This window comes from Melanostigma gelatinosum (assembly GCF_949748355.1).
Source record: "Melanostigma gelatinosum genome assembly, chromosome: 4".
Taxonomy (NCBI): domain Eukaryota; kingdom Metazoa; phylum Chordata; class Actinopteri; order Perciformes; family Zoarcidae; genus Melanostigma; species Melanostigma gelatinosum.
The window spans coordinates 23,475,235-23,501,879 of record NC_136637.1 but is presented as its reverse complement, the minus strand read 5'-3'; the positions used below and the strand labels follow the sequence as shown (position 1 = coordinate 23,501,879).

The 26,645-nt window shown below is 44.8% G+C and overlaps 1 protein-coding gene across 3 annotated transcripts in view; it reads left to right on the top strand.

Annotated features, from left to right (window-relative positions):
* The window catches only part of elavl4 (ELAV like neuron-specific RNA binding protein 4), a gene marked incomplete at its 5' end in the record, with an annotated part of 64,994 nt that overhangs the window by 545 nt on the left and 37,804 nt on the right, over positions 1-26,645 (top strand). The window contains one exon of one of the 3 annotated variants that reach the window (XM_079267621.1): positions 609-740. The exons of the other annotated variants lie outside the window; for them this stretch is intronic. Coding sequence (XP_079123747.1) covers positions 609-740 — 132 coding nt within the window. Of the gene's footprint in view, positions 1-608; positions 741-26,645 lie in introns of those variants that run through there. 3 annotated transcript variants of the gene reach the window in all.

Sequence of the window (26,645 nt, the reverse complement as noted above, 5' to 3'; positions counted from 1 at the left end):
AACCATTCTGTCATGTGTTTTATTGTATGTCCGTGCGTGTGCGTGTCTGTACATTTCTGTATGCTCATAGTCAGGAGACAGAGGGGATGATTGATAACAGCAGCTCGATAGTCGGTACGGAGAAAAAAGGGGCTGCCACGCTTCTCACACTCATCCTGGCTTGTAATAATAAGAGCTAGTGCCTCGACTTTACATCCTCTATTGTAACAACACCAAGGTAGCTATCAAACCCATCCAGCATAGGCTTGCTTGTGAGATTGCCCACCTGGGGCTAAAATTGTATATGTGCCTTCATGTGCACGTACTGTGTAAGTGTAAGTGCGTGTGTGCCTGTATGTGTGTGTGTTTACACTTGCATTTGTGTGAGAGCAAAGTGTTCTGTAATCCCCCTCTACCTCTTTCTTCATGTCCCCCCCCGCCCGCCCCCTCCCTCCCCACTCCCTCTTCTGTCCTTTACCATTCTCACCGTCCTTCCTACCTGCTGTTATCTGTTCTCTTCCCTTCTCTCACACCCCGTCCCTCTCTCTCTCTTCTTTCTCTCTCTCTCTCCTCCCCTCTCCTCCTGTGTCTGTGTATGAGTGTGTGTGTTCTGTGAGCAGCATCTCAAGATGATGGCGAGGTACGGGCAGCTCTCGGGACTAGCAGCCAGTGGCGTGGGCTCCGTCCCCGAGACGCACTCGCCGCTATTTCCCAGGGATCTCCTGTCATCGCCAGCCCAGATTGGCTTCAGGTCACCCCTGGTAAGAGGATAGACAGACCAATATATCTCCATCTCTTTAATGAACACGGGCGAGCATAATAGCAAGGAAAGAAACAGGGGGGGGGGGGTAGTTAGTGTCTGTGAATTGGCGTATTGTTGTGCGTGTGTGTGTGTGTGAAGAGAAGAGCAAAGGGGCAAATCAATTGTGGGATTTGGCCTGTATCCCCAATGGATCGTATGAGTAAATATTTACATTGTTGTGTTTGTTCAATTACGGACGCCTACTCTGTCTTTAGCCTCTGCCAGTCACACTGTTATCAGGGGAATTTGAGGTGTGAGCGCGTGTTCGTGTGGGTAATATATTTTACGTTTGTTGTATTTTGTGAATTCTGTTGGCGTACTTGCAGTATTTGTATTTCGTTTTGTATTTGACGGTGAATTCTCTTTGACAGTAAATGAATAAACAGGCTCCAGCAGTACACCTGCAATTCCAGCATTTTGAACTTTATATGACGTCTGTGAAAAGATTCTTCTTTTTTTCCACAACACCCTGAGGAGATGTACAGTTGTGTGAGACCACAGATTTCAAATGACATTGGATCATAACTGTCAATCCGATTCAACTCCAGTTAACATCTGACAAGTCACATTAGCAAAGCAAGTATAGGAACGCTGTAGATGGATGTGGTATGTTGCACTGGAAACAACACTACTCTGCTATTTACACAGAAAATAGTACTTCAAGAGGAAGGGGATGAGAGAGAAAAGGGGGGCAGGAGAAAACCCTGAGAGTTTCGGCAAAAGCGTTGTAAGAAAATCCCTGACTCGCCGCATTAAAGCGACATGAAGCTGTGGGTGTCTAATCCGCTGTGGGCTCTTCATTGCTTCGGCTCCCCTTCAAACTGGCTCAGATCCACACCCCAGAGCCTCCCGGAAGCCTTCATAACCGACTGTCATGCTGCTGACTGTACCCAGGGGTTTCCGTCAACTGTATGCAAATGCACGGCGAGGATAAGCGGTGAAATACGTTCCGTTCGGAGTTGGGCTTCAATCGTGTGTTTTTTTTTCCAGTTTTCCCTTTGAGTTCTTACACCAGTTCAAAGACGTCTGTCCAGTGTTTTGTTGTGGCTGTACAGCGCACGAAGTGACTCACAACGGTGGTATCTGCTGTTTGCATGAAGCTGCTGGACCATGACTTATTTGTTGAAACCAGTGGAACTAATTAGCTGAATTTATTATGTAAATATGATTGTCGTGTTAAGATATGTTGATGCATCTTATCACCATTGTGCTGGGCAGAAAAACTGAATTTTGAGGCGATTGCTTAACCAGCCAATTCCAGGGCGAAACATGAAGACCAGTTGTAAATAATATTGTATTTACAGTATAAATGAGCAAAGACAAAATAGCCCACCAGTGACTATGAGGTCCTCATCATAGTCACATTTCTGGTAAAATGGTTTACTGTGGGATTTTGCGCATTTGTCTTCAGTGTGTTGCAGGTGATGAGGCATGTTCCGTGTGCGTGTGCGTGTGTGTGTGTGCGAGGGAGTGTGTCTGTGTGCGCGCGCGTGATTACCCTGGTTCAAAAGGACCATCGTTATAGTGATTAATGGTGCCGTCATTAAGCACAGCAAGATCATTTGCATACATTAGATAAACGTGCTGGAAGATGCTGGTGGCTTTGCTGGGTGATGCCTCAAAAGCAACATCGCATTTCTCACCTCGGTCAAACGGAAGTACGATTCTCCCACCGGCAGCCCAACATTGCTCCGTATATAAAAATGGATGAAATACTTGGCTGTGTTTTGAAATGTTATCGTTCAAAGTGAAGATGCTACGGTGTGTTTCCATTCAATGCACCACTGCTTTAAATGAGTGCCTTGATAAATGAATAAACAGCTGAATGGTTTCATCCTCCAACACTCTGTACGCCTGCAGCAAAGTTTACCATTCGTTCCCCTGTCAAACACGGCGTGTTCAGTTTGTTTAGAGCGGCTCCCGTGTGCGCGTGTCCTCGGTTGTGCATCTGTCAAGCTGTAGGACAGTGCGCTTAAAAGAGCATTCAAAGAATTCAATTCTGAAGCCACCAGAACACGGAGGAGAGAATCGGCAATGCAATTGCTGCAATTTAGACGGATCATCTTCTGTTTAAAATGAGCAACCGCAGTATCATTTACCACATTAGGATGACCATGACACCTGACACAAAGCGGGTAGAACTAACAGAAAATGTGAGCAAAAAGCTGAATTGCAAATTGGTCCATATTTCAGTCACTGAGATCTAATTTCCAAAAGCCCATAGCTAAAAACCTGCAGTGCGCCGTGCTTCAGAGCTGAATGCTGTTAATTTGGAGAAAGCTCCACTGATTACCAACTGCAGGCAGCTGCCGTTCTCCATGTGACACCAGATTTTGTTTGACAACTCCAATCGTTTCTTTTTCAACATCTAAAAAAAAAAGAAGAAAAAAGGCAGGGTTGCATTTCAAACCTGCCTGAAGAGGTTCATCATCACCACAACAACAAACAGGCAGAGGAGGAGGAGGAGGAGGAGGAAGGAGAGTGAGGGTGTGCTTGCCACAGAAGCTGGCAAACGTGTGTAGCTATACGGTATATTAGCAGCCAGGAGATAGTTAGAGGTCATCTCTATTTCATAACAATGATTAGCTCCTTCCATCTGCCACTCGCTGCACTTCCCCTTTCCTTGTTCTCGATATGCAGGAAATTAGTTCATTTATGCTCCACAACCCTGTCATCAGGGAGGCACAAACAGGTGCAGCAGACTGAGCGAGGGGGGGGGGGGAAGACGCTCATGTTGAGAGGAACAGAGAGATGGAGATATGTGCAAAATGCAGCATCGACAAGAGCAATAGTGCCACAAGTACGACGGTGGCTGATTAACGCAGGACTGACAAAAAAAGGTTGTTGCATTTTGTTTTGACGTGAATCATTAAGTGACCTGCTGAAAACATCGAAATCTTTTTATCCTTTTCCTTTTAAACTGCATTCACAGCAGCAGCAGCACGTAATATGGAGGTTTGATGTACTGCTGTGTTCAGTCAAGCTTTCTAAGCTTATCGGGTGATAGAAATGAAGACATGCCATTCAGTCATATCTTCCCTATAGCACATATCAGACCGCAGCAGATTATGACCGCACCGTGTCTCACAATTTACATGCAACATCATGTGAACACAGCTTTGTGTGTGTGTGTGTGTGTGTGTGTGTGTGTGTGTGTGTGTGTGTGTGTGTGTGTGTGTGTGTGTGTGTGTGTGTGCGTGTGCATCATATCATGTGTGCACTTGGAGCACATTTGGTGCGTCAGTTACGGGGAACACAGAGAGGCTGAGAGACACTGAGGGGGGGCCTAGAGGGTTCTAGGTTGTTGGAAAAGCTGTATGCGTGTGTGTGTGTGTGTGTGTGTGTGTGTGGTGTGTGCGCGCGCGTGTGTGTGTGCATGGCGTATGTGTGTGTGCTGGCCACCAGTACTGCAGGGAGGGCCTAGAGATCAGCAGCTGAGCCTGTGTCCCGCTGGGAGCCATCACTGCAGAATGGAGCAGGTGTCTGCAGGCTCATGCACACGCACACACACACTGTAAAGCTAAGTGAACTCTTTCTCCTCACTGTCTCCGTCTCTGTGAGTTTTGTTTTTTTCTCGTGCAAACCCTACCCTTAAAATACACACAATTCCGCCCGTCCGCAGGGTGCCTTTTAGTGTGTGTTTCTTCACACATGATCATGTTTTTGATCATTTGCTATTTTTATTCTACTCTGTAGATCATACATAAAAAAAGACCTGCGATGTGGATGTGATCCATAAACAATGGTATAACAACAGAGCGCTGCTGCAGCAACACAAGCGCCCACGGCCGACCAAAGGTCACCTCTCTGTGTTCAGGCACTTTGACCTGGAAGTAACAACCTGTAATTTCACCAACATAATGGCCGTGGCAGGGCCCAGTGTTTCTGAGTAGTCTGTGTCTTGGTGATTTTTATAGAGAGCAGCGCAAAAACAAAATCAAAGCAGAAGATTCTGACCTGCTTTTATTCCCTCACTGATTGTCGTTTAATACGTGGATTAGCATCATGTCATCTAAGACGTGCAAGTTTTCTGATCATGAAAAACACAGCAATAAAAAAACTGTTTTCAATTATCTGTTCAGTAAGAAACAAAATGCAGTTTTTTTTCAAGTCACAGTCTCTAATGACATATGTAACAAATCATAATCATATTTATGTGCTGAAAAAATACAGAAAGGGGCCTTGAGGTAATAAAAAACAGAAAAATAGAATCATGGGAACCTCTACCACAGAACAATGCACATAATCATCACAGTTTCTATAGCTGTGGATTATGTATCCATAGGGATTTACCTCAAGTCAGGCTACATTTGTACAGTTCAATAAGTTGAATAAACAAAATAATCTCACTTCTTGCTGTTCATTTATCCTCTTTAATTTGAAAAAAAAAATCCCAGGGCTGCTCTTTTGCCTGGTAGAGGAAAAGCATTTCATTTCAGAGACAAATTTGTTTCCTCTGGTGGACAATGTTTTCACAACCAGTTGCAGTTATTTCATTCGGCTTAAAAAGGATAAATAGAGAGAGAATAATGAAACTGACAAGGCTGGAGAGAAAGCAGTATTCTGCTTTCACATCTGGTGAGTTGTTCGCCCCTTTTTTTTGTTATTTGCAAACACATTACCAATGATTATGGAAAAACTGAAAAAAAATGCATCAGCCACCGTTTGACAGTGAAGTCAAATTCGGAGGTCTTCGGCTAAATCTAATGTCATTTTAGGTCAACACAAAGCAGCCTGAGGTGCATATTGGATCATGCAGATTTACTGAATTAATTTTTAAACAGACAGTGATATCAGAATGTACTGCAGATATGTCAGCCTTATAAACATTGACAAAAGAGGTATTAGCCAGTGCAAGACCTTCACTGACCCGTCTGCGTCGGTGATGATCTCACCCAGCTGGCTTCAGCTCAGTCATCTCCTTCACAATACACACATATTCATAATGCAAACAAAATCTCCTGACAAAAAGAACATTAAATCGTCTTTTTGCAAAAATGACATTCATAAATGATGCCCTTTACAGAACCCAATTTAAGATTTGATGTGGACCAGACACCCATCTCGTAGGTGAGGACTCATTTTAAGGGCAGTGATGTGAGGAAATGTGCATTATTGTTGTCGGCTCAGCGCCTGTTGATGCTGAGCTGACAAACGTTGCCGATGCTTGAGTGATTGTCTGCTTCTGGGATCCTGGCATGTTGATGAACAAAGCTATTTATTTTTTTTGTCCTCTCAGAATTGATCGTTTCAAAGCCAATGCGTTTTTATCGATTTGCTAATTGCCGGGGATGAGGCAAAGTATCTGCTGTCACCATGAATAAATGATGTAGGGCTTACTTACTTGCATTAGTGCCGAGGAGGAGTGACCGTTTGAGTGCAGCAGCTCTCCACTGGCTCCATTGGGAGGTGTCTAGTAGTCGGGGGGCCTGTATATACCGAATGTACAGAATATATAGTAGTTTCCAGAATTGATCTTCAAGTGATTAGCCGTTGATGAAGAGCAAGCTAAATCAAGATAAGATATTGGAAATTCATGAAAATATTATCATTAATTTTGTCCAAGGGGAGGCTATAAGTGGTTCCTCTACAAAACGCAGCATCATTATTACCTGCTGAGCTTTTACTCCCTTTAATAATAAATTTAATCCAACAGCAGCAGTCAGGTTTAAACGGTTCACCATAGTCTGCCTTGAGCTGTACTTTTATGTGACTGTTATGCGAGTTAATTTACAGAAATACAATACAAAAATATATATTATTACATACATGTCCTTGGCTTCATTTCATGTAACATTATAAATAGCATTTACTCCGAATATGATTTATACCTTCTGTAAACAATGTCTATTTTTATAATAGAAAAAAAATTTCTAGAGCTGTTTCTAATGAGTTTCTTTCTTTTCAAACGACTAAATGTGTCAACAACACAAAATAACTGACACGTCTCGAAGCATGTAGGCATTTAAACTGAAGCCCGGTTGAGTTTTTCTTGTTTAGCGTTGCCCACTTGCCTCTCTTCGAGCATGAGAAAGGGCGGTTAAGCATGAAGTGACATTTGGAGAGCTGGATTTGTGCAGCTTGGCCATGTTTTGGTCCACAGTAACCGAAGGCCATCCCTGTGAAGGACTCTGCATGCGTCTCGTCTCTAAAAGGTTATTCCTCATCAAAAGCCGTACAGTAGCGCAGCCATTTATGAAGATCAGATAGTGTGAGATTTTCGATGAGGCTTTAAACGTCATTACAGATGGCAGAGGGTGTTTCAGTGATTCTCCTGCTTTCCACCTTGAGGTCCGAGTCAGAGATTCTGGGAGAAAGGAGAAAGCAGGACTCGTTTCTGCAGCGAGAGACGTGACTGCAGGAACGACTAAAATACATAATGGAGATAAAAAAGAGGTCTGAAAGTGAGCAGCCGTCGAAAGAATCTCAAGTGGGGAGCTTTGTGCTACAGTAGTGTGTGTGTGTGTGTGAGTGTAAGTGGGAGGGAGTTGCGATTAAAGCCTCCACCAGATGGACCACAGCAGTCGCCCTGTGAGCATGGATGTACCCCGACCGGGATCAAACGCAAAGCGGGCTGCCGTCCCCACAGCCCTAAAGCCCACCACTATACCCCCCGATCCACTGACCCACCACCCTGCAGCATGGCCATGGCAGTCATCCGGATTGGACTAGAAGACGGCATAACCATGGAAATACAAAAACAGGTTTTGCTACCTCAGTCATCAAATCCATTTGTAAGACTCATCATATAACATTTACATGGCTTTGCATTTACAACACATCAGTAACAATCAACAGCACGACTAAACTTCATGATCAGCGTGTGAGCTGCCGGCCTGAAGTTGAATGTCACCCCCAAGCTGCGGACCACTCTGTTGTCCAATTGGACACTAATCCACCAGAGTCCTGTTGAGAATACACTCGCAGTGCCAGAACACATGCCAGACTCAACAGCCAACGCATAGCTAAGCCTCCCTGGGCACCTCCACAAACCTCTCATTTGTGCCTCAAAGACCCACCGTGATCTCTTCCATTTAAAAAAATATTTTTTATTTGAATGTGTGTATGTGTGTTTGTGGTATCTAAGCGTTATTCTGAATTCAATCTACAAAAGAGCAGACTTTACATCGCGATTGAAGAAGCGTTCAGTCCCTATTCTACAGATAGAGACAGAGAACTCCGCTTTCAAACAGCCCCCTGTCACATCTCGGCAGTCTGCAAAGCTCCAGCCACACCAAACAGCTTTGAGTTAAAGTGGAAGAAAGTGGCTGTGACAAATGCAGCACAGCCTTGTTCCGGGATCAGCATGAAGAATTCATTTCTGATCTGAGGAGTTTCTACCAGGGAGAGTGACACAGGCAAGGGTTAAGCTGACTGTGTATCATGCCCACTGACACAGAGGGAAGAGGATGTAGCTTCAACTACTTGTATTTACTATCGGGGATCCACTTCCCCATAAGTGCCTCCATGAATTCACACATTCTTAGACTGGCAGGGGCCAAGTTGGATTTAGTTTTTAACCAGAAAGATTTGCCAAAAAAAGAAGCTAAATGTCAACTTTTTACTCAATCAACAGCAGGAACACCGGACTCAAAGCATTGAGCTGTAACTCAGTGATTAACATTGCGTTGTCAGTCACGATCTCATGAGTCATGATATTTAGCCATAACTATAAAAAAAAACGTGCAGACAGAGATTTCACTAAATCCAAAGGACATACTCACAGTCAGTTGAAGATATGATTTGATATGTTAAAGAAATGCTTGATGTCTTTGTTTGTAACTTATGATCTGAGCACAAACCATCGCCTATGATCTCTAAATGCCTTCCAGGGCTCTACGTTGGCAAGTATTTGACTTGGTGGATTGGGATTCTCGTTCAGTGCACGCAGACTTCTCATCTGCACTCATTTACATTTCAGTGGGCTAGCTGTGCACTTGACTGTCCTCCCAGGATAATTGAATGTAATTTGCTCTCTGTGGTTCGCGTAAGGTAACGTTGTGGTGATTCTGCTCCTCCCGCTTAAGAACATCACTTCCCTCTTTGGAGGATCTTTTGTGGCAGAACTACTCCCAACTGCTCCGCATCGTTTACTAAAGTGTCGGAGCGACATGGCACAGAGTGCCCTGCTTTCGAGGAGAAAGAAAAGAGTTGATTTGATTGAACGTGCAACAGCGATGCTGGTGCACTGTGCGCCTCTGACCATGAAATTACCTGAAAATCAGTATCCACGCCGCGTGCGCCATTGATTCATGGAAACGAAGCCCTTGGTCTTAACGCTGAAAGCAAACAACAAAAGTCCGCTGAATCCAAAGCGGCCATTGTTGTCCGGATGCAGCCGCATCGTGTTAATAGCTGTCTGCTGTCTGGTATTCAGTGAAGCAGAGTTTGTCGATGGGCAGGGAGACGGCAAGTCGGAGGCTGTGATTCTCATTTGTTGATTGTTACCGGCAGAGGGTGGACACCTGCCAGGAAAGAGGCGATCATCAGTCTGAGTAGCACAGCAAGATGCTACTGCCAGAACTTCAATAGAGCGACTAAATCTATCCTTCAAGGGCAAATCAAAAAGAGCCTAAGTAAGCAGCAGCATACTGAGGAGTGTGTTCTGGGCCATTAGATGTATTAGGTGGTTTTACTGCATAGACTGCTGTGATATTTTAAATTGAAATCAACCGGGCCCGATAAGCATTGCCTTCGTCTCTGTATAGCTCTATTAAAGCGTGTTTTCATCGTCTGTTACAGTGTTTTTGCCGTACAGTGCAACAAGGATCAGGTTCAGATCGTGTTTTCCGTTGCGTGTCCTCGGTTGCATTCATTTCCTCTGAACCGAAGATCAGGTTCACTGCAAAACACAAGTTTTCCTTCTCGTGTTGATTATCAAGGTATTTTCTTCCACCACTTTGGAGGTAACACCTCCGCTGGTGTCTTCACTTTTCCCGCTTTAAATAGACGTCTTATTATGCGGAGTGAAAGAGAAGACAGGTGTTGAAACGCTGCATCTGACAGTTAACACGAATCAAACCGAAAGCACCCACAATTATCACAGTCTGCACGCTGCATATTCAAACCTGCGATACTGTGTATCAGAATACACTTGTTATCAGACTACTACGTGTTGGCAGCTACCAGAGTATATTGTGTGTGTACAGTACAGTGCTACCAATCCTGAAGATTCAACAAAAACAGGCATTTTTCAGGGCGTGGCAGAAATCTAGAGAACCAGAATGAGTACGGGAGAGTAAGGGGGACAACTCAGCCTGCATTAATCCATTAAGGTCTATGACTAGGAGGGGTTTAGGGTGGAGACGCATGGCAGGCGGAGTTCATGACAATTAGTCAGCTCTCTGCTTTCCGAATTAGCAGGCAGGAAGCACAGCCTGCAGCACACTTGTGGGGTCCGGCCCTTAAAGCTCCGGTTCCACGGCAGTCACACTGTCGGACTGTGATACACTCCATGAACCATAATGTCGTGGTTTGTCGCACTTATGCATGTGCGTGCGCGTGTTTGTGGATTTAGTTGTGCATGAGTGTGTGTTTGTGTTTATGGATGTGATCCAGAGTCAATCAGTGAGATGGGGTTTCTCATTGCTGACGCCTGGCCCTCCTGGGTTAAAGCCACAAAAGCTTTTTAACTTTCAAAACTTTACAAGAGGAAAGAAATATCATTTGCCTCCTCAAAAAGTGTTTAGCAACAGTCATCATCTAAAAGGCCAAATAATGCATCCAATCAACAACGCTTTGCACTTTGTTGTGCAAAGCCATTAAGGAACCGTTGTATTTTTTAGACATTACCCTTAATTACTTCTTTGGCATTTTTACATTTATTCAGTGCTGCATTGCATTTTGTTCACAGACATAAACTCGAAGTACGGAGCGGCCAAATCTACAAGAGAATAAGCTACACTGCAATATCTCCAACATCCAGACTGTAAAGCATCTCAGCATGGATGCCCTTCAAAGACTATCTCAACCACTCCCTCCATCTGTCCAAACACAATATTACATTGCACGGTGTGTTCCCTTAACTAGGACACGGCAGCAACACGGCTCCATCTTTGGTATTCGTCTGTGTATCTTAAGTACACACACAGAAACGCACACACAACACACTCCAAAGAGCATAATGTGTTTATAGCTAATTTACTGAGTAGGGGCAGTCACTTGCATGGCTTTATAAAATCATAGAGTCCTGTAGAGCAATTTAGTGAAACGACAAGCCGAGCAAGTCAACTGTGAGAGACTATTTTCACTTTCAAAACACATTGTCATTTGGAGAAAAGGTTATTTGGTTTCATATTACAGAGGGAGAAAACAGCCTCCAAACACTGTCCTTTATGAAATAAGAAAATGATCACCCTCTATTTTCACCCCACATCTTACCGCCTCTAAATATCAACAGTTAAAAGCTCCCTGCATATAAAGACAGAGATGTGATTTGTGATTCGGTCATTGCCAAGGATCTGACTCTCTTCTTTACTGTAGGGAATTAAAAAGATATAAAATATCAAAAACGTGGTTGGGAGGAGAATATTAGAAGCAGTGAGGTGGAAGATTTTCTTTTTGCCCCGGTCCAACCCAAAGCTTTCATTAAATTCAAAAGGTCAGATAAAAGACGGACAGGAAACGGTGGGTTTGTTGCCTGTACTATTCAGTACTAGCCTGTTCAGTACTTGCCTGTACTATTCAGCTGCAAATGTTGCTTCTTTTGCTCTTTGGTGGAAAAGATACGGAGCCACATAACAAAGGACAACATACAAAGGTGCACTTCTATTTTGATCCATTTCCTTTTGTTTCATTCAACATTACTCTTCCTCTGTTGTCTCATATACAGTATGATCGGTACAAATCTCCAGACTGCAAGTGCCAGCATATTCTATTCGATCTGAAACAATAGCTAGTTTGTTCATCTTGCCCTCTATGTGTGTGTGTGCGTACATCAGTACTGCTCAGGCTTAATAATTGAAGGCGTAGTGAGGATTGTCATTAGTATGTCCGGCACATGGTTCCGCTAGGCTAGCTAGCTCGCTGTAGCTAACGAGACAGGTGGAGAGGTCAAGGGTGAAGTGGAGGGACTGGGCAGCTTTAGTTCCCCTCTCCCTTTAGTGCAGGGGTTCTCAAAGTGGGGTCCGGGGACCCCAAGGGGTCTGTGGCACTCACTGTCAGGGGATTCGTGAAATAATTAGCTATAAATAATACATTTGTGCTGTATCATTAAAAAGTGAATAGCTACAGATCGGGGCCATAAAACAAGCTAATTGTATTCATTACTCCCACCCACGTTAGCTTTGGGCTAACAGAAACTCAGATTTGATTGTGACATGCAATCATTTTATTATTTTTAAGTTGAGGCACTTACTGAAAATCAGCTTTAGACTGGTAAATTTAAAAATCTGGATTTATTAGGACTATGGCCAGTCTTATTCTTCCTTTTCTGAAAGCTTTTAAGATCATTTACTTGAAAAGTAGGCTACAAATGCTTTCCATTTGAGTCCAAATGCAATTTCATTCATTAGCATTCAATAACATTGCAAAATGTCCCTGCTTTCGGACCAATAAATTATTATCTCATCTTGAGATGATTCAAACTGAAATGGGTTTCTGTTTATTACAATGAAACAGTTCTTAAGAATTTAGGAAAATACAATTAGAATACAGATAGTTCCACTAACAACAGTACAAATGGAAGTGAAGAATATGCTTAATCAGTGTAACGATATTGTGTAAAACCTTTAAGTGACACATTATAGTCACTAATTGCTAATGGGCCATCTACATAAAGCGTGATCCTGAGTGGGGATGGGTTTTGAGGTGGTTGGGGCAGAGAAATCTCTTTGGGCTTAATGGCTGTCCACTTACATTAACTCCTGTCAGGCTTCACACCACACAGCTGAATGCTAATTGAAACAAACCAGCATGTGAATAAGCATTGGTTCACTGACTGCCTCTTTTTGCTGCGTTGAACATAAAGGAAAGAGTATGACCATGTTTTGGGAAAGTGATTATGTTTTGATCTCTTGTCTGGCAACTTGAAGAAATTGCCAGTGAAAGAGCAATATGTTCCAAAGTCAGTTACATGTGGTCACATGTTCATACAGCATAAGGTGCCTGAATGTGATTTGTGAGACAGTGTGTGTATATTGCGTGTATGTGCGCACATTAATATATGCTGATGTGTGCTTATCGAGTATGGTGTCGGCCAACATGTTCCAGTAATTGCATTCTGAGTGCATGCATGTGTGTGGGTAAACGTATGTCTGCCAGGTAACTGTGTTAAAGGAAGCAAGAGCTCCCTCTTCTTGTGTGCCTGCGATAGGGGCCAGCAGGAAAAAATCAACCTGTGGCATGTTGGGCATAAAGAAGCTTTTTTATAAATATATATATACATCATACAAACTTGATTATAATCGTCAGAGTAATTAGGAGTAATTTGATGATATATTATTAAATTGTGTAGAATTACTCCTCAAAACAATAGACCCTATGTTTTGGGCGTTGCTACATGGTGTAGCAAAATTCTAAGCAACCTGTTTGACATAGAGACAAAGAGACAGCGATGGAAGCGGTTACAAACAATGTGCACGAGTGAAAGCGTAGACTGACTGTATGCATAATTATTAAATGGTAGGAGGGATAGTTATGTGCAGTCACGAACAATAAGTCACCTTAACTGCTTTAGCATGATGCTTGGAGGACTACACGAGCCTGCCTCCTTCGCTCGCATCCGCGAGCGCACCGCCCCGTCGGCACCTCCCCAGCCAATGGGAGACCGCGCGCGAGGTGACTGGACGATCCATAAATGGCTTTTCGGGGAAAAGGTAGAGAGTTGTTTTCTCTCAATCTTTTCCTTTGAGTGGACTCTCGTATCCTATCTTTTTGTTGGTTCTTTCGCAGCGCGAGTGTCCCCCCCCCCCCCCCTTGCACGGGACTGGGCTTGCAGGTCCTCCACACCCACGGGTTCGCTCCGTTTAGTTTTTGGCTCCGTTAGACTCACTACACACCGGCACGTCGGTTCATTCATCCCCCCCCCCCCCCGGCACGCTGCCGCTCCTCCATCCGAGTCTTCTCGCCGACTTCACCGGCTTTTACACTTTGTCCGCCCGAGACTACCGTTACCGTCCGGAGCACCAACAGCCTGACACAAGAATGGTCATGGTGAGTAGATATTGTAGCGTAGCCTACAGCCTTTACATCGTGCAGGTGTTCCGTCATATTCTGCAACCATTCGGGCTTTAATGTTGGTACCGCAGCAGGCATGGCAGGTAGCGCCGTACACATTTGTTTTGCTTACACCATACGTCGCCTATCGATTTACAGATGATTTTAAAAGAGTAACGTTAAACCATATCGCGTTCTTAGGCTACACCTGTACGGACAGGTGTGTGTGTGTGTGTGTGTGTGTGTGTGTGTGTGTGTGTGTGTGTGTGTGTGCATCCATTCTCGTATCTTATTTAAAACCCCAACAGATATGAGTTATCAACATAGGAGACAATTTTGTTTTTCGTCAAATTATGTGCTTTTTAATTTTAAACGATGTAGTAGTATAGTATTCACAGACTGAATAATATCAAAGGCTGTGATCAGTTCTGTGATTATGCGTGTATGTGTGCGTTTTGTGTAATAGCTCATTTATATACACAGGGCTGCGCAGGCATCCTATTAAGGCCTAGCATAGCGCCGGAGGCTGCAATCACTCCCCCAGAGCTCTGCCCCGCGCTGCTCTGCCCGGCTCACTCAAGCACAGACCTCAGCAGCGATTGATTGCTTTGCTGGGATTCAAAAAGCCTTTTCTCTGCCAAACCGGGCTGAGGCTGGCGTGTGCCGGCGAGGTCTCAGAGCCAGCCGGAGAGCGAAGGTGTTAACACCGAGGGGAGGGGGAGGTGAGACCGAGGGGCTGACAGGCAAGCCAAGCCGCCAATCACAGACTGTGAAAGGGAGGCGGGGGGGAGAGTGGGCGGGCTCTGACCTTCCAGCGGAGCAGGCGACTGGGCGGGTGGCTGTGGGAAGGGGAGGGGAGGGAGCCTTGCTGCAGCCCAGCACTCTCTCATCCAGGCACATTCTCCTCTCAGCATCTGTGGAAGAAGGCGGATGCTTGCTCCGTGCACCTCTAGTATGCTGCTCCCTGCTCGCCGCTAAGACTCCAGCAGAAATCTGGAAGAGAGGCAGAGTGAGGAAAATAAGGAGACGGTATCAGAGGGGAGTAAGAGAAAGAGAGTAGGGGATTTTTCTTTGCTGAGGCGTTGCTGTAGCTGTTGAGTGAGGAGGAGAGAGAGAGAAATGGAGTGGAATGGGTTTAAGATGGTAAGGAGAGAAGGCTGCAGGCAGCCTGCCACTATACTCCGCTGTACATTGTTAACCATTGTTTTCATTTCGGGCAGCCTACGGTGGCTCGAGCCGGTTGTAGAAATACTATCACTCACAGTCAGACTCTTTCAGCGCAGTGATACTGTAAAACTCTCTGTTTGTGCAGAATGTTAAGTCCCTTCATACGGGGAAGAGGGACGCAGCAGGGGGTTAGACTGACGAGGTTTGTGGGCAGGATGAGAAGCGGAGGGGGACAGATGGAGGGACGGAGCCAGTTATCATGCTCATAGAAGAGGAGTAGAGGTAAGCAGGGACGGGGAGAGGAGCAGAGGGAGGGAAGGGTTAAATCCAAGAGAGGTTGACTAACAAAACTAGCGGCCATATTTTCTCCTCTTGTCGCTTTTTCTGTCACATGAGACAGAGTTTAATTTAAATTGCGATACTGCGCCACCACTATAGAGTCAATACAATGATTTTTGCATTCTCAATGCATCGATCTGTTTTCAAAATCTTACCATCCACAGAGTGGACTGGCTCACTTGTGTGTTTGCACAAAGAACAGTGGACATTATTCATGTTGCCGGCAAGTAAATGTTTGATTGTTTGCGCCTTGGCTCCTTTCCATTAGATGCAATCAAAATGCTAATTGAAACGAAGGCGACTCCCCTGTTTGGTGACTCGGCGAGTGACGGTCACCGGTGTGCCGTCGTCTCCCTGGGCTAGCAGCCTTGTGTTACGTGCATCGATGGAGGGGCCTATAGCAGGAACACATGACTGACAATGTGAGAAGACGGGCGTGAAGGCAGAGAAAGAGTGTTTGTTGTTTATACACAGATGGTGGTGGTATTATTGTGTAGAGAGGATGGAGGGAATGGACACAAAGGGAGAATAAAAAGGAGGAGTGGGGGAAAAAAGTAAAAAGTCCATCAGTATTAGATTGTGTATGAGATTGCACCATAAAACCTCCTGATGGGAACCAGTGGGGGACAGGTCATCATTCCTCACACACACACACACACACACAGATACGCACTAACATAGAGTGGCTCTAAGACCCTCAGGCAGAACACCATGAGCTCCAAGGTTACACATCAATGCTAATGAGGGGCGTGTGAGGAATTTATTAGCGACAGTGCACCGAGCGAGTGTGTGCTTAGTGATTTACATGTAATTGGAGATCAGAGAAACACCAGATAAGGATCGGTGCTTGGATGTGCATTCCTGGGGTGATTACAGGTCTGAGGGACAATGAAGACGAGTCGCGTGAGAAACGATGGATGACGAGCGACCTAATATAAATTGAAAGTAACAGGACAATGAAAGGAATGCTGCTTTATCAGTTTAATTACGTGATAGCCTGTGATGGGTTGTGTATGTCTGTGTTATCGGTTCTGTGAGTTTGCGCGTGAGTGTGTGTGTGTGTGTGTGTGTGTGTGTGTGTGTGTGCATCAGACTGACGTGTGTCCAGATGCAGAGTGACATGGTTAACTGGAGCCTGATTAAACACCAAGCAAATAGAGTCCCAGAGAGAGAGGAGGAGGAAGTGGTTCTGACGCGGGAACGATTGGCTGGTAATCGTCCCTCCTGTGTGCCGATGCTCAAACATTACCTCTTTAGAATATTTCTGTAGGTGGGTGTGTCACCACGTATGTAGATGAACAGACCTTTAACTGTTTTGGATGATTCTATTCTAAATATAAATTCCTAGTGTTAGCGTGACAGAGGAATTTAAGCTAAACCTGACACTAAGTTGCTCTTTTCTTCTTGTTTCTCACTCACGTTAATCTTACAACATTTAGCTTCTGTTCAATAAATTGCTCAAAACACTGTAATTCTCGTGATGAACAGCCAACGAACGGAGACAGACCACCCTGACCGGTGCTCTGTTGAGATCTTCATCACAGAAAAATAAAATGGAAGCATTTTGTTTTTACTTCCTTCACGCTGTCCTCTCGGGCCCAGTGCGCTTATTTGGCTGTAGAAGGAGGTTTCTAAATGGTTTAATGGCTAATTTGATAGTTTTCGATGTGTGGTTTTACTGAGCAGCAGAGAAAAAAACACATCTATTGTGATGGAGGTTAAAAATGAATGTTGTGGGTTGACTTGCTGCTTGTGGCTGGTTGTGCATAGTTTCACGGCATTTCGTGTAAGAATGTCTTAAAATGGACTTTCATGAAATAGACTTTGTCGAGGGAAAAGAGGTAAAGAGTCGCTGAAGTGACGGCCTTTAGCATTCTTATGCTTCGTGTTACGTGTGTACAGTCGTGGTTGTGCTGCCATTAATGGTTGATCAGTTTTTTACATTCAGAGGTTGCACTGCACCCTAACGTCCATAATAATTAACGGTAAAATGGTGACATTGTGTGCTTGTGTAGATGTATGTAGTTGTTAATTAATATGCTTGTGGGAAGACATATATTACATGTTTAGTGCGTGTGTGTGTGTGTGTGTGTGCATCATACTGTACATGTCCCCTCTAGCTTTCGGTAAATTAAGATTAGATTTGTGTGTAAATAGACTAAAAATCGTAGCGGACATTGCTTATTTTGAGCGAGTGCATTATGCAGTCTCTGTATTTTGGTCGTACAATGTCTGTATGAATATCGCAAAAAAAAAATCTTATTGTCTTTAAATGTCTTTTCCACTTTCCTTGAAACAAAAGCTCGATGGAAGCAGTTAATGAGCCAAAAGCCTGTTTGAATAAGAAGCTGCTGTAACAATCTCTGTCCCAATTAGCACGCTTTGGTTTTTAAATATTCCTTTTGTGTGAAGCCTAAACACACATGAAGACTCACAAAACGGTCCCGTTGAAAATTTAATAGGCTTCCACAGCGACTTCCTTCATTTATTTCAAATGTGTCTTTTTTTACCCTCGCTTTTCAGAAAGCTGGAAATCTGAGAGGCATGGAGGGGAGCAGCATTCACAAATACGAGACCTAATTCCTTTGGCAGCCGCTCAAACTGCTACAGACACATAATCAGCTGGGGAGTGTTAGCGCCTCAGCCCACTAGCAAACACAGGACCGAGCCCTTGTTGTGCATCGCTGCTTTTCAGAAAAAAATATCCCGGCGGAAAAAATACAGTAGAAGGAAAGAGGTATTCATGTGTATATAGCTCTTTGTTCAGTCAAAGATACAGAAGGAGAGAGGAACACTGGCTTTCTTAGCTACTTTACTCTCTCTCTCTTTCATACAGATGTTTGGATTTGAGTGGCAGTTTCTCCTGCGATGGGGCACAAGCGGCTGACTCGTCTCGTCTGCATTTTGCATCCCAGGAAAAAAAGAGAACAGAAAGCAGCGGCAGGCTGTGTGTGTGTGTGTGTGTGTGTGTGTGTGTGTGCACGTTGTTTGGCTTTGCCAGCTTAACTGGGCCCAGCGCTGTTGCCGTGTGATGTTTAAAAGACGTTTCAAGGTCAGGCTTTCGACAATCCTCGCCGCCTCTGACATATTAAACATTTATGCATTTCTGTAGCCGGATGAATTATAGATCGTACATGCAACTCAACATGCTACAAAATGGCACCATTGTGGATGGTGATAGACACATTAGGGCCTACAAACACAGCATCCCCCATGACAGCCTCTTGGCCTGCCTCATCACGTCAGTAGCAGCAAAAGGTCTGATCTCGGCTCTGTGCAGTATACCGAGACGCTTGGAAATCCCACAGCGGGAGGAGAGGGGAGGTAGAAGGTCCATCTGCAAGGCAGTTGTGGTCAATGACTCATAAAGATCAGGGCCACTGTCCGTAAAGATCGTAATACCGCAGCTGACAGCCTTCATCTATAAAGGAACAGCCCTCTCCTGGTGAATCAATAAGAGAAAATGCAGGCGAGGTCGATACAACTTGTCAGTCATAGGTTTGGTTTGCCTTTTTGACGTAGCACACGTGACACCAGAGGTAGCCAACCAGCTACAGCCACTGGCACTTATCAGGCCTTAGTTTGAGATGGTAATTCTGATAATAGAGGTGTTTTTTCCCCAACAGGAATATGGATTCTCGCAGTCAATGCATATTCCCTTCAAACCGACAGGAACACTGTCCTTCCTACACAGTATAACTCGGGGGTGAATGGAGGGAATGTTACATACGATGCTTATCAAGACCGATAAAAGTCAGCAGCAGGCATGAACAGCGTCTGTCAAGTAGATATCGGGAGGCAGAGAGAGAAAAAGTCAGAAAGGGAGCGAGAAAATGAGATATAGATGTGCGCTATCTCCTGGTTGCACGGCTTCTCCGGCACACGCTGTCACACTGAGAACGCAGTTGCAGAAATGTTCCATGGCAATCAGCCGCCGCCTTCTATATGTTGCCTACATGCTACAGCTACAGTATACGTGCAAGGAGAGTCTCCTGTGGGCATTTTCAATGACTCCGCACTGTACGGCGGTAGGGGGGATTAATCTGCTCGTTTGAATGCACGCCACACTTAATGGTTGAGCCGGCGGCCCTCGTCTGTCAGCTGTGCCGGTATACATTTAGGCTTTTGTGTCTCCTCTCCTCTCTCTTCCTGCTGCAGCAGGAGCCATCTCTAAATTGCACCACTCTCACATCACGGCATACTGAGATTCAATTTTCACAAAAGATGGGCTTCACTGTAATTTCTCAAGTCAAACTCCAAATTGATTGTGTAATGACTAGTACAAAGCAACTTTGTAGCATTCGGAGAGTGACTGAAATAGTTTAGCTATTGCAGTGACAGCATATTAAAAAAAAAGAAGCATTGAAGCAATTCGTCTTACGGGTTGATTGATGTCGCTGAATGATTCAAATGACACCAAGCTTATAACTATACCAAAGACCAAGAAATGAAAATACGGATGAAATAATTGGATCTTTCACCATGTCGCTCAGCAGAGGAGGAAGGTTGCCAAGAGATTTGCCAGAGGGCAGATATGAATATTTGAGCTCGTCTGTCTATCGGGGACGGAGTAACCCTCCTCAACATCTACATGTAGTTTCCAGTTATTCATCGACTCCATCAAACTGTTCACTCATTAAGACAGATGACGGACGGCTGTCCTTCTCCCTTGCAGCTATTTGATTACATGAGCTCCGGTTCAGAGCTGAATCAATAACCAGATTAGCGAGGCGCACACATATACACACACACACACACACACACACACACTGACATACACAGACATGCACGCAGCCACACCCTCACACAGTAGAAAATGCTGTGGGATGAATTCTCGAGTATAATGGTCGGTCTATGTCTATGTGATTTAGCTCTATGCCTTTGCTGCAAGGCCCACGCACACACACACACACACAAGCAGGCCGTGTCTGAGATGCAGCTGATGGGGGGGGGGGGGGGAACAGTGATTCGATTAGGAGGAGCTGTGCCTCTGCTTAGTAGCCGGGCCGGTGTTCCTCTCTCTCTTGTTCTCGGTGTAAGTGCTGTTCTGTAGGTTTTGTTCTTATCGTATACCTCCAGGCTGCTTATAGCTTTTTAAATACCTGTTCAACAAAGCCAATATCACCACTTTCAGCCTCAAACGCAGTTTTAATTAGAAACTCCTACTGTGAATTATAGAGAACTGAGTTCAGTCAAAGGAGTTTACAAGTTCTTATTCAGGTGCTCAGGGAGAATATTCTTCGAGGCGTCCTTTGGGGAAGTTGCTTTAGCCAGTTATCTTGTTCTTCAAGGCCTTTTCTTTTTACCTAAAACAAGCATCTGTAGGCTGGACCAAGCGAGTAATGTACTTTCTAGTAGGTTACAGTGGCACGGCACTGCTGAATTGCTTATTTCTGACCTGGTACATGCAGGTGGGCACAGTAACGATGTGTAGTTGGGTAGTTGAGTCTGAATCTGTGTGCATTTGTGCGTGTTTGCATATGTTTGTTTCCGTATGTGCTGGTGTATTTTAGTGTATTTTGCTAAAGATAGGAGACGGCTTCACTAAAATGGCCGGTTGCCTGCACAGGTGCGTGGCCGCAGTCACCTGCCAGCTACTTGTGGAGGTGGTGTCCTCGCTCACGGTGCTGACTCAGATGGATCGGCCCGCTCGCTCCCCCCGTGCCTCTCGGTCTGTTCCTCTGTCCCAGCCCAGCTAAAAGCAACTTCAGCTCACCACGGAAATGAGCACTGCATGGAAACACAAGCTATCCCCTGAAATGAAATCTGGAAATGTTGCAGGTTTTTTCCATCGCAGTGCTGTGGACCCGGTTGTAGTGTCACTTTATTGAGAGTTAAAGTAACGAGCTTAGATATGAACACAATCATGGCAAACATGATCTTTGCGTTACGACAAAGGAAGACAGAAAGAGAAAAAGGATGCGGCATGTAGACCCCCGTCTCTGTTTTTTTTGACAGACATGGATGTAAACTACAGCAATGTGCTAATTCTAGTTTAACAATGGCTGAGGAAAATTTGAGTTTTCTGAACATGTACACTCACTCACACTCTGAGTGTTACTTGAGAAAGTTAACATTAAACAACAGGACCAGATTGGCTGACCCCTACACCCTGAATCAATAACCAGACATTTACACACCGAAACGGAAACCAAGCGTGCACAGTGAAGAGAAACTGAGGCTGTAGAAATCTTTGGATGCCGATGACAATCCTTGCTATACCGGTATTGGCAACAGCTGCCTAAACGGCAAAGCAACCCAAAAATATTGTGTTTCAAAGATGGTCGTGTTTAGATGGTTACCCACAAGTTCCAAAAAACGTGCGAAAACAATGTCTAACCTCAACTATCTCGCAAGAGTTTCGCAACTTGTTGTCACATCCTTCAGAGATGGAGAGAAAATGTTGCGAATAGTTTGCCAAATACTCATGGTTAGCAGAAGGCTAAACTATTAAACACTCTCCATCTCTAAAACTCTCAAATCACAGTCCTCTCAAAAGGTATGCGCAACAGAGCAAGATGACATTTTTCCAGCTAACACCGTGATGTAATCATGACCTCAGCACGAAAAGGATCTGTTGGCAGGGGTCTTCCCGTCTCTCCCGCTTCGTTTTTACCCCTTTTCTCTTACTCACGATGCATCTTGTGCATGCCTTCCATCCACAGAAATAAGATTAATACTTACTGAATAGGCCCTATGTTAGATAGATGTCATCTCCACTAAACCTTTAAGTACATTAATGATGTTTAATTAGGATAAAATCCAATGTAGGGGATGAGACGATGATTTAGCCTCTTTAATCCACCAAAATGTCCCAAGTCAGGGCTTCGACGGTGATCACTCCCATCCGTCACACCCAGGGATTACAGCAGGACAGACAGCGATGCACAGCGGAGACGTCTTGCTGATTTGACTGAGCTGGGAGCAGAGATGCTGGCTGCGGCAGCTAGATCCGGCACAAAGGCTGGCAAGCTGTTGATGGGGATTTGATGCTGTTCAAGGGAAGGTTGCTGTTGGAATGATGTTGCTGCGTTCACTTGCAGCTGAGGATTGGATAGAGAAATAGGGGTCATGGGGCATCAAACGAGGGACTGCTCTTGGCACCCAAGTGAAACTAGGGGAACTGTGAGGAGGACCGGGGAGGCCAGGTTAGGGCTGGGACTCAGGGACGGGGACTTGGGTTGACAGGCAAGGCCAGGCCTTCAATTCCAAGGCCCGGTCCCTGTGCTCCAGGCTTCAGCCAAACAGCTAGGCAGGTGTCCAGCTGATCTCACACCCCCACATAGGAGGAACTGCAGAGCCCCAGTCACTGGAGCTGCACAAATTGAAGTGTCATCTCCAGAGTCAAGATGCTCACCAATTTTCTGCATGCGTTGGTGCAGAGCTGGGATTCAGCCAGTGGACAAATGGCTCTCGTTCCGCCTACAGTTTGGCTGAGCAAAGGAGACCATGGTGTGTGTGTGTGTGCGTGTGTGTGTGTGAGAGAGAGAATGTGACTGTATATATGGAGCACTGCAGGTCATTGTCCTTGAAGGAGGGTCTGTCTTTTGACTGCACACAATGCAGCATGAATCACTTTTTTGAGAAAAGTGTTTTAACAAAAGACAATTAAGGGAAATAATGTGAATAGAGTGCAACAAGTTACATGACTTCGGTGATCAACATTGAAATACAAAATGTGGCAAAAACCTGTTGTGCCAGGTTCTTAAGCCTTAAGAAAGAAGTGAAACTAGCTGAGCAATACTTTAGATAATTAATATTTCAAAATACGAATCTTTGCCAAAAGAATCCTCCTACGATTGGGAACTATAAATCTTGAGGTTATTATACAGATGCTGTCTGACATGCCCCTCGGCAATTGAATTGTATCCTGTCATCTCCTGACCTCTGGACTTACGCAAGTTTGTGCCGATTACCCAGGGACAGTGAGGGAGTGTGTGGGAAAGCTGCAATCGATCTCACTGGAAGACTGAAACATCACAAACGAGAAAGAAGACAGGAAGGGAGTCAAGCCAAAGTTAAATGAAAAATTGCTTACATACACGTCTGGCCTGGTCTGGAACATTTATTATTGCGAGTCACACAGAGAGAAAAGAGGTGCAGGAGGATAGAAGAAGAGAAGAATCCATTTGGTAAAGTAGATGCAGATCGATGAGACTGGAGGCAGGCAGGCCAGAGTGCAACAGGGGAGGGTGTGTGTGTGTGTGTGTGTGTGTGTGTGTGTGTGTGTGTGTGTGTGTGTGTGTGTGTGTGTGTGTGTGTGTGTGTGTGTGTGTGTGTGTCGTTGAGTATCTGTAATGTGTCTCTGCGTGTGTGTGCTTGCGTGCATGAGGCGTCCCAGATTACTTTCCCTGATTGATCCGGCCCAGCATCCGTCTGACCTGCAGGACATTTCAGAGCTCGGAAGATGCTGTTGGAGGTGGAGAGATGGAGAGAGAGAGAGAGAGAGAGGGAGAGAGAGAGAGAGAGAGAGAGAGACGGCCAGGAAGAAAGGGAGAGGAGAGAGAAAAACTAAAAATCTATAGCGCAGAGAGCATTACAGGGAGCTCGACTGACCGCGATGCTGAGCTAGTAAAGTCGTATTAATCTCTTTGTGTCTCAGTCAGTTTGATAGGAACTTCAATTCAGTATCACTTTTGGGGAAAGCGCTGGAGTTTCAGTCTGAGTTTAGCAGCATGAGGTGTGGCTGCTTAATGGTAGCAAGAAAGAGACACACGGCACAAATTGTCGACATAATATGTTGCATTCACGTGTCTCATCGGACAATACTTTTAAATTCAGTGATGTTTTCGAATCAGATTTATTTTATGCCATCCTATTTTCTCACTTTAAGAAGCCAAATAATGTGGAATAAAAATAATGAAGATGAGACGCACGAGGCATCAGGAAATCACTGAAAATATCTGAAGCAAGATGGTGAGGCGAAGTCTACCAAGTCAGATGGTTGCATGCTGGCTCCATTTTGTAGCTGCCAGGCAGTGTGTCTATCAGTGGAGAGATCCTGCAGCATACTGTCTACTCCGCAGTCTCTCCAGCCTCCATCTATCCTGGCCAAGTCAGGGTAAATTGATTGTCTAAGCTCTGGAAGAGAAGGGGGAGGGAAGCCTGCGCCAGGCCAGCAATATAAAGTGCTGGTTTTACAGTGTAAACGCAGCAGAGGAGTGACGAAGATGAACAGGACAGGAAAGGAAAACACAAACTCCTTGGTTGTTTAAATTGTTTAGCTTGTGCCGTCAGTGACATACGACTGTGGAGGAGAGACAGAGATCATCTTTGTGTGTATAGCGTAAAAGAAAGACTTGTAAAAATGGATTCATAGACAGTAAATCCAAAAAGAAAGCTGCTTGTGCTTTTGGTATTTCGACTGTTCAGAGGAAAACAAATGTTTACTCCCCTTTGTTGCTTGCGGCTCATCCTATTGACTGCAGTACCCAGACACCATTGGCCGAGAGCCCAAGGAGACAGGAAGCACTTTCGTGGCATCAAATATTAATGGCGTTATAGAGTGTATCGATTATATAATACGTTTTCCCAGCAACTGAGCACCGACTGAAATGTATTCCCTGAATAATTGAAAATGTATCCATGAGCGGTTTTTCATCTCAATGGTTGGTGAATGTAATTGCATTGCACCCTTATTCCAGTGTTATTTGAGATTTTATCAGAAGACGCACATGTGTGTGTGCTCATGTGATAAACGCGAGGACGGCGAGGAAATGAAGAAAGATGAAATTGTGTGAGTGTGTGTGTGTGCGTTACGCCTCACACTGTTTAGTTGAATGGTTGAGCATTGAATATTGAGCACTGAGTAGAGCAGAGACTTAAACGCACTTCTGAGAAATGTTATATTCCCTTCTTTTCCGACATTATGCTCTCTTGCACTATATGCCGACTGTTGAAATGGAGACTCGTACATCTGCTCGCTGCTTCTTACATTCTTATCACCACATTTGTACATGCTGCGGTTACACTGCGCGGTCTGCTTGCTGCGGCACACCGTTCCCTTCCACCACCGCGACACAGAATGACGGCTCTGCAGAATGGGCGAAGAAATGCTTTTGATGTTTCACCTCCGCCTAACGTTTTCTTCTTTCAGGGTAGCTTTTTCGACTTTACATTTAACAGCATGCTACACAGTGTGTTGTCCTCTTAATGAGATGAATGTTGGTCCCCCGTACTGTATGTGGTGGCTTATAGCTTGGGCACCTTAGCCTCAGGGGTGTAGCCATCCCTGAGGCTCTTCACTCTTGGCTCTTTTCAAATGGCTATAAATAAACCTCAATGGCTTTGGCACACCTGCGTGAGGTTGTCCTATCACAGCTAGAGGATGTTATACTATGTTAGATTTGAAGTTAAAATAAAACCGTATGCCTTTAACCAATTTGTCCCAGTCTGATTCACAAAGTAGAAAGTGTTTGGTATATTTTACACAACCTTGATTCAACTGTTACCCGTATGCCCCCACCAGACTAAAACAAAGCTGGCTCAACTTGATGTTTCTCTCGGATCATCCCCAAAATATCCCAATATTCACCATCACCTGTCAGCTAGCAGAAATGACATTCCCTGGCCTCTTTTCTCTCCTGACCTCCATGCCCCTCTGCATCTTCCTTTTCCCTTTCAAGCTGACAGTTCACTCTCATTTAGACCTCCATTATGCATTTCTGCTCAGGTCTACAAGACACATTGACAACAGAACATGTACAGCCTCTTTCTCTACTCCCCCCCACCTCTGTCTCCCTCTTTCCTTGAAGTATTGGAAGCGTCTTCCCCATTACTCAGCCCTTGCCTTTTCTTCCCCCTCCCACCTGATCCCTCGCTTCATCTCGCTGCAGGAGTAAATGAAGGCAGAGGTCATCCCTCCTGTCATCCCTCCTCTCGTCCTCCTCTCCTGCTAAATTGGCTGCTTGTAGCATCCGTAGATAGCTGCAGGCATTTAAGCCCCCTGCTTCTGGAGAGCTAGTGCACAGACGTCCTGCTCATTTGTGGCATTTCTGTCTCTTCAACCACAGGCCTGTTTACCCACAGAGAGCATGAGGGGAAACCCTCATTATAAACTCTGCCATGGTCATTGCAGTCACCACACCAACCTGCCAGCTCCAACACACACATGCAATTATATTCAATCAATTCTCAAATGACTAAAACAGACTGAAAAAGATGGAGGAATAATAGCTGTATCCCCATTTCTATCTCAGCATAT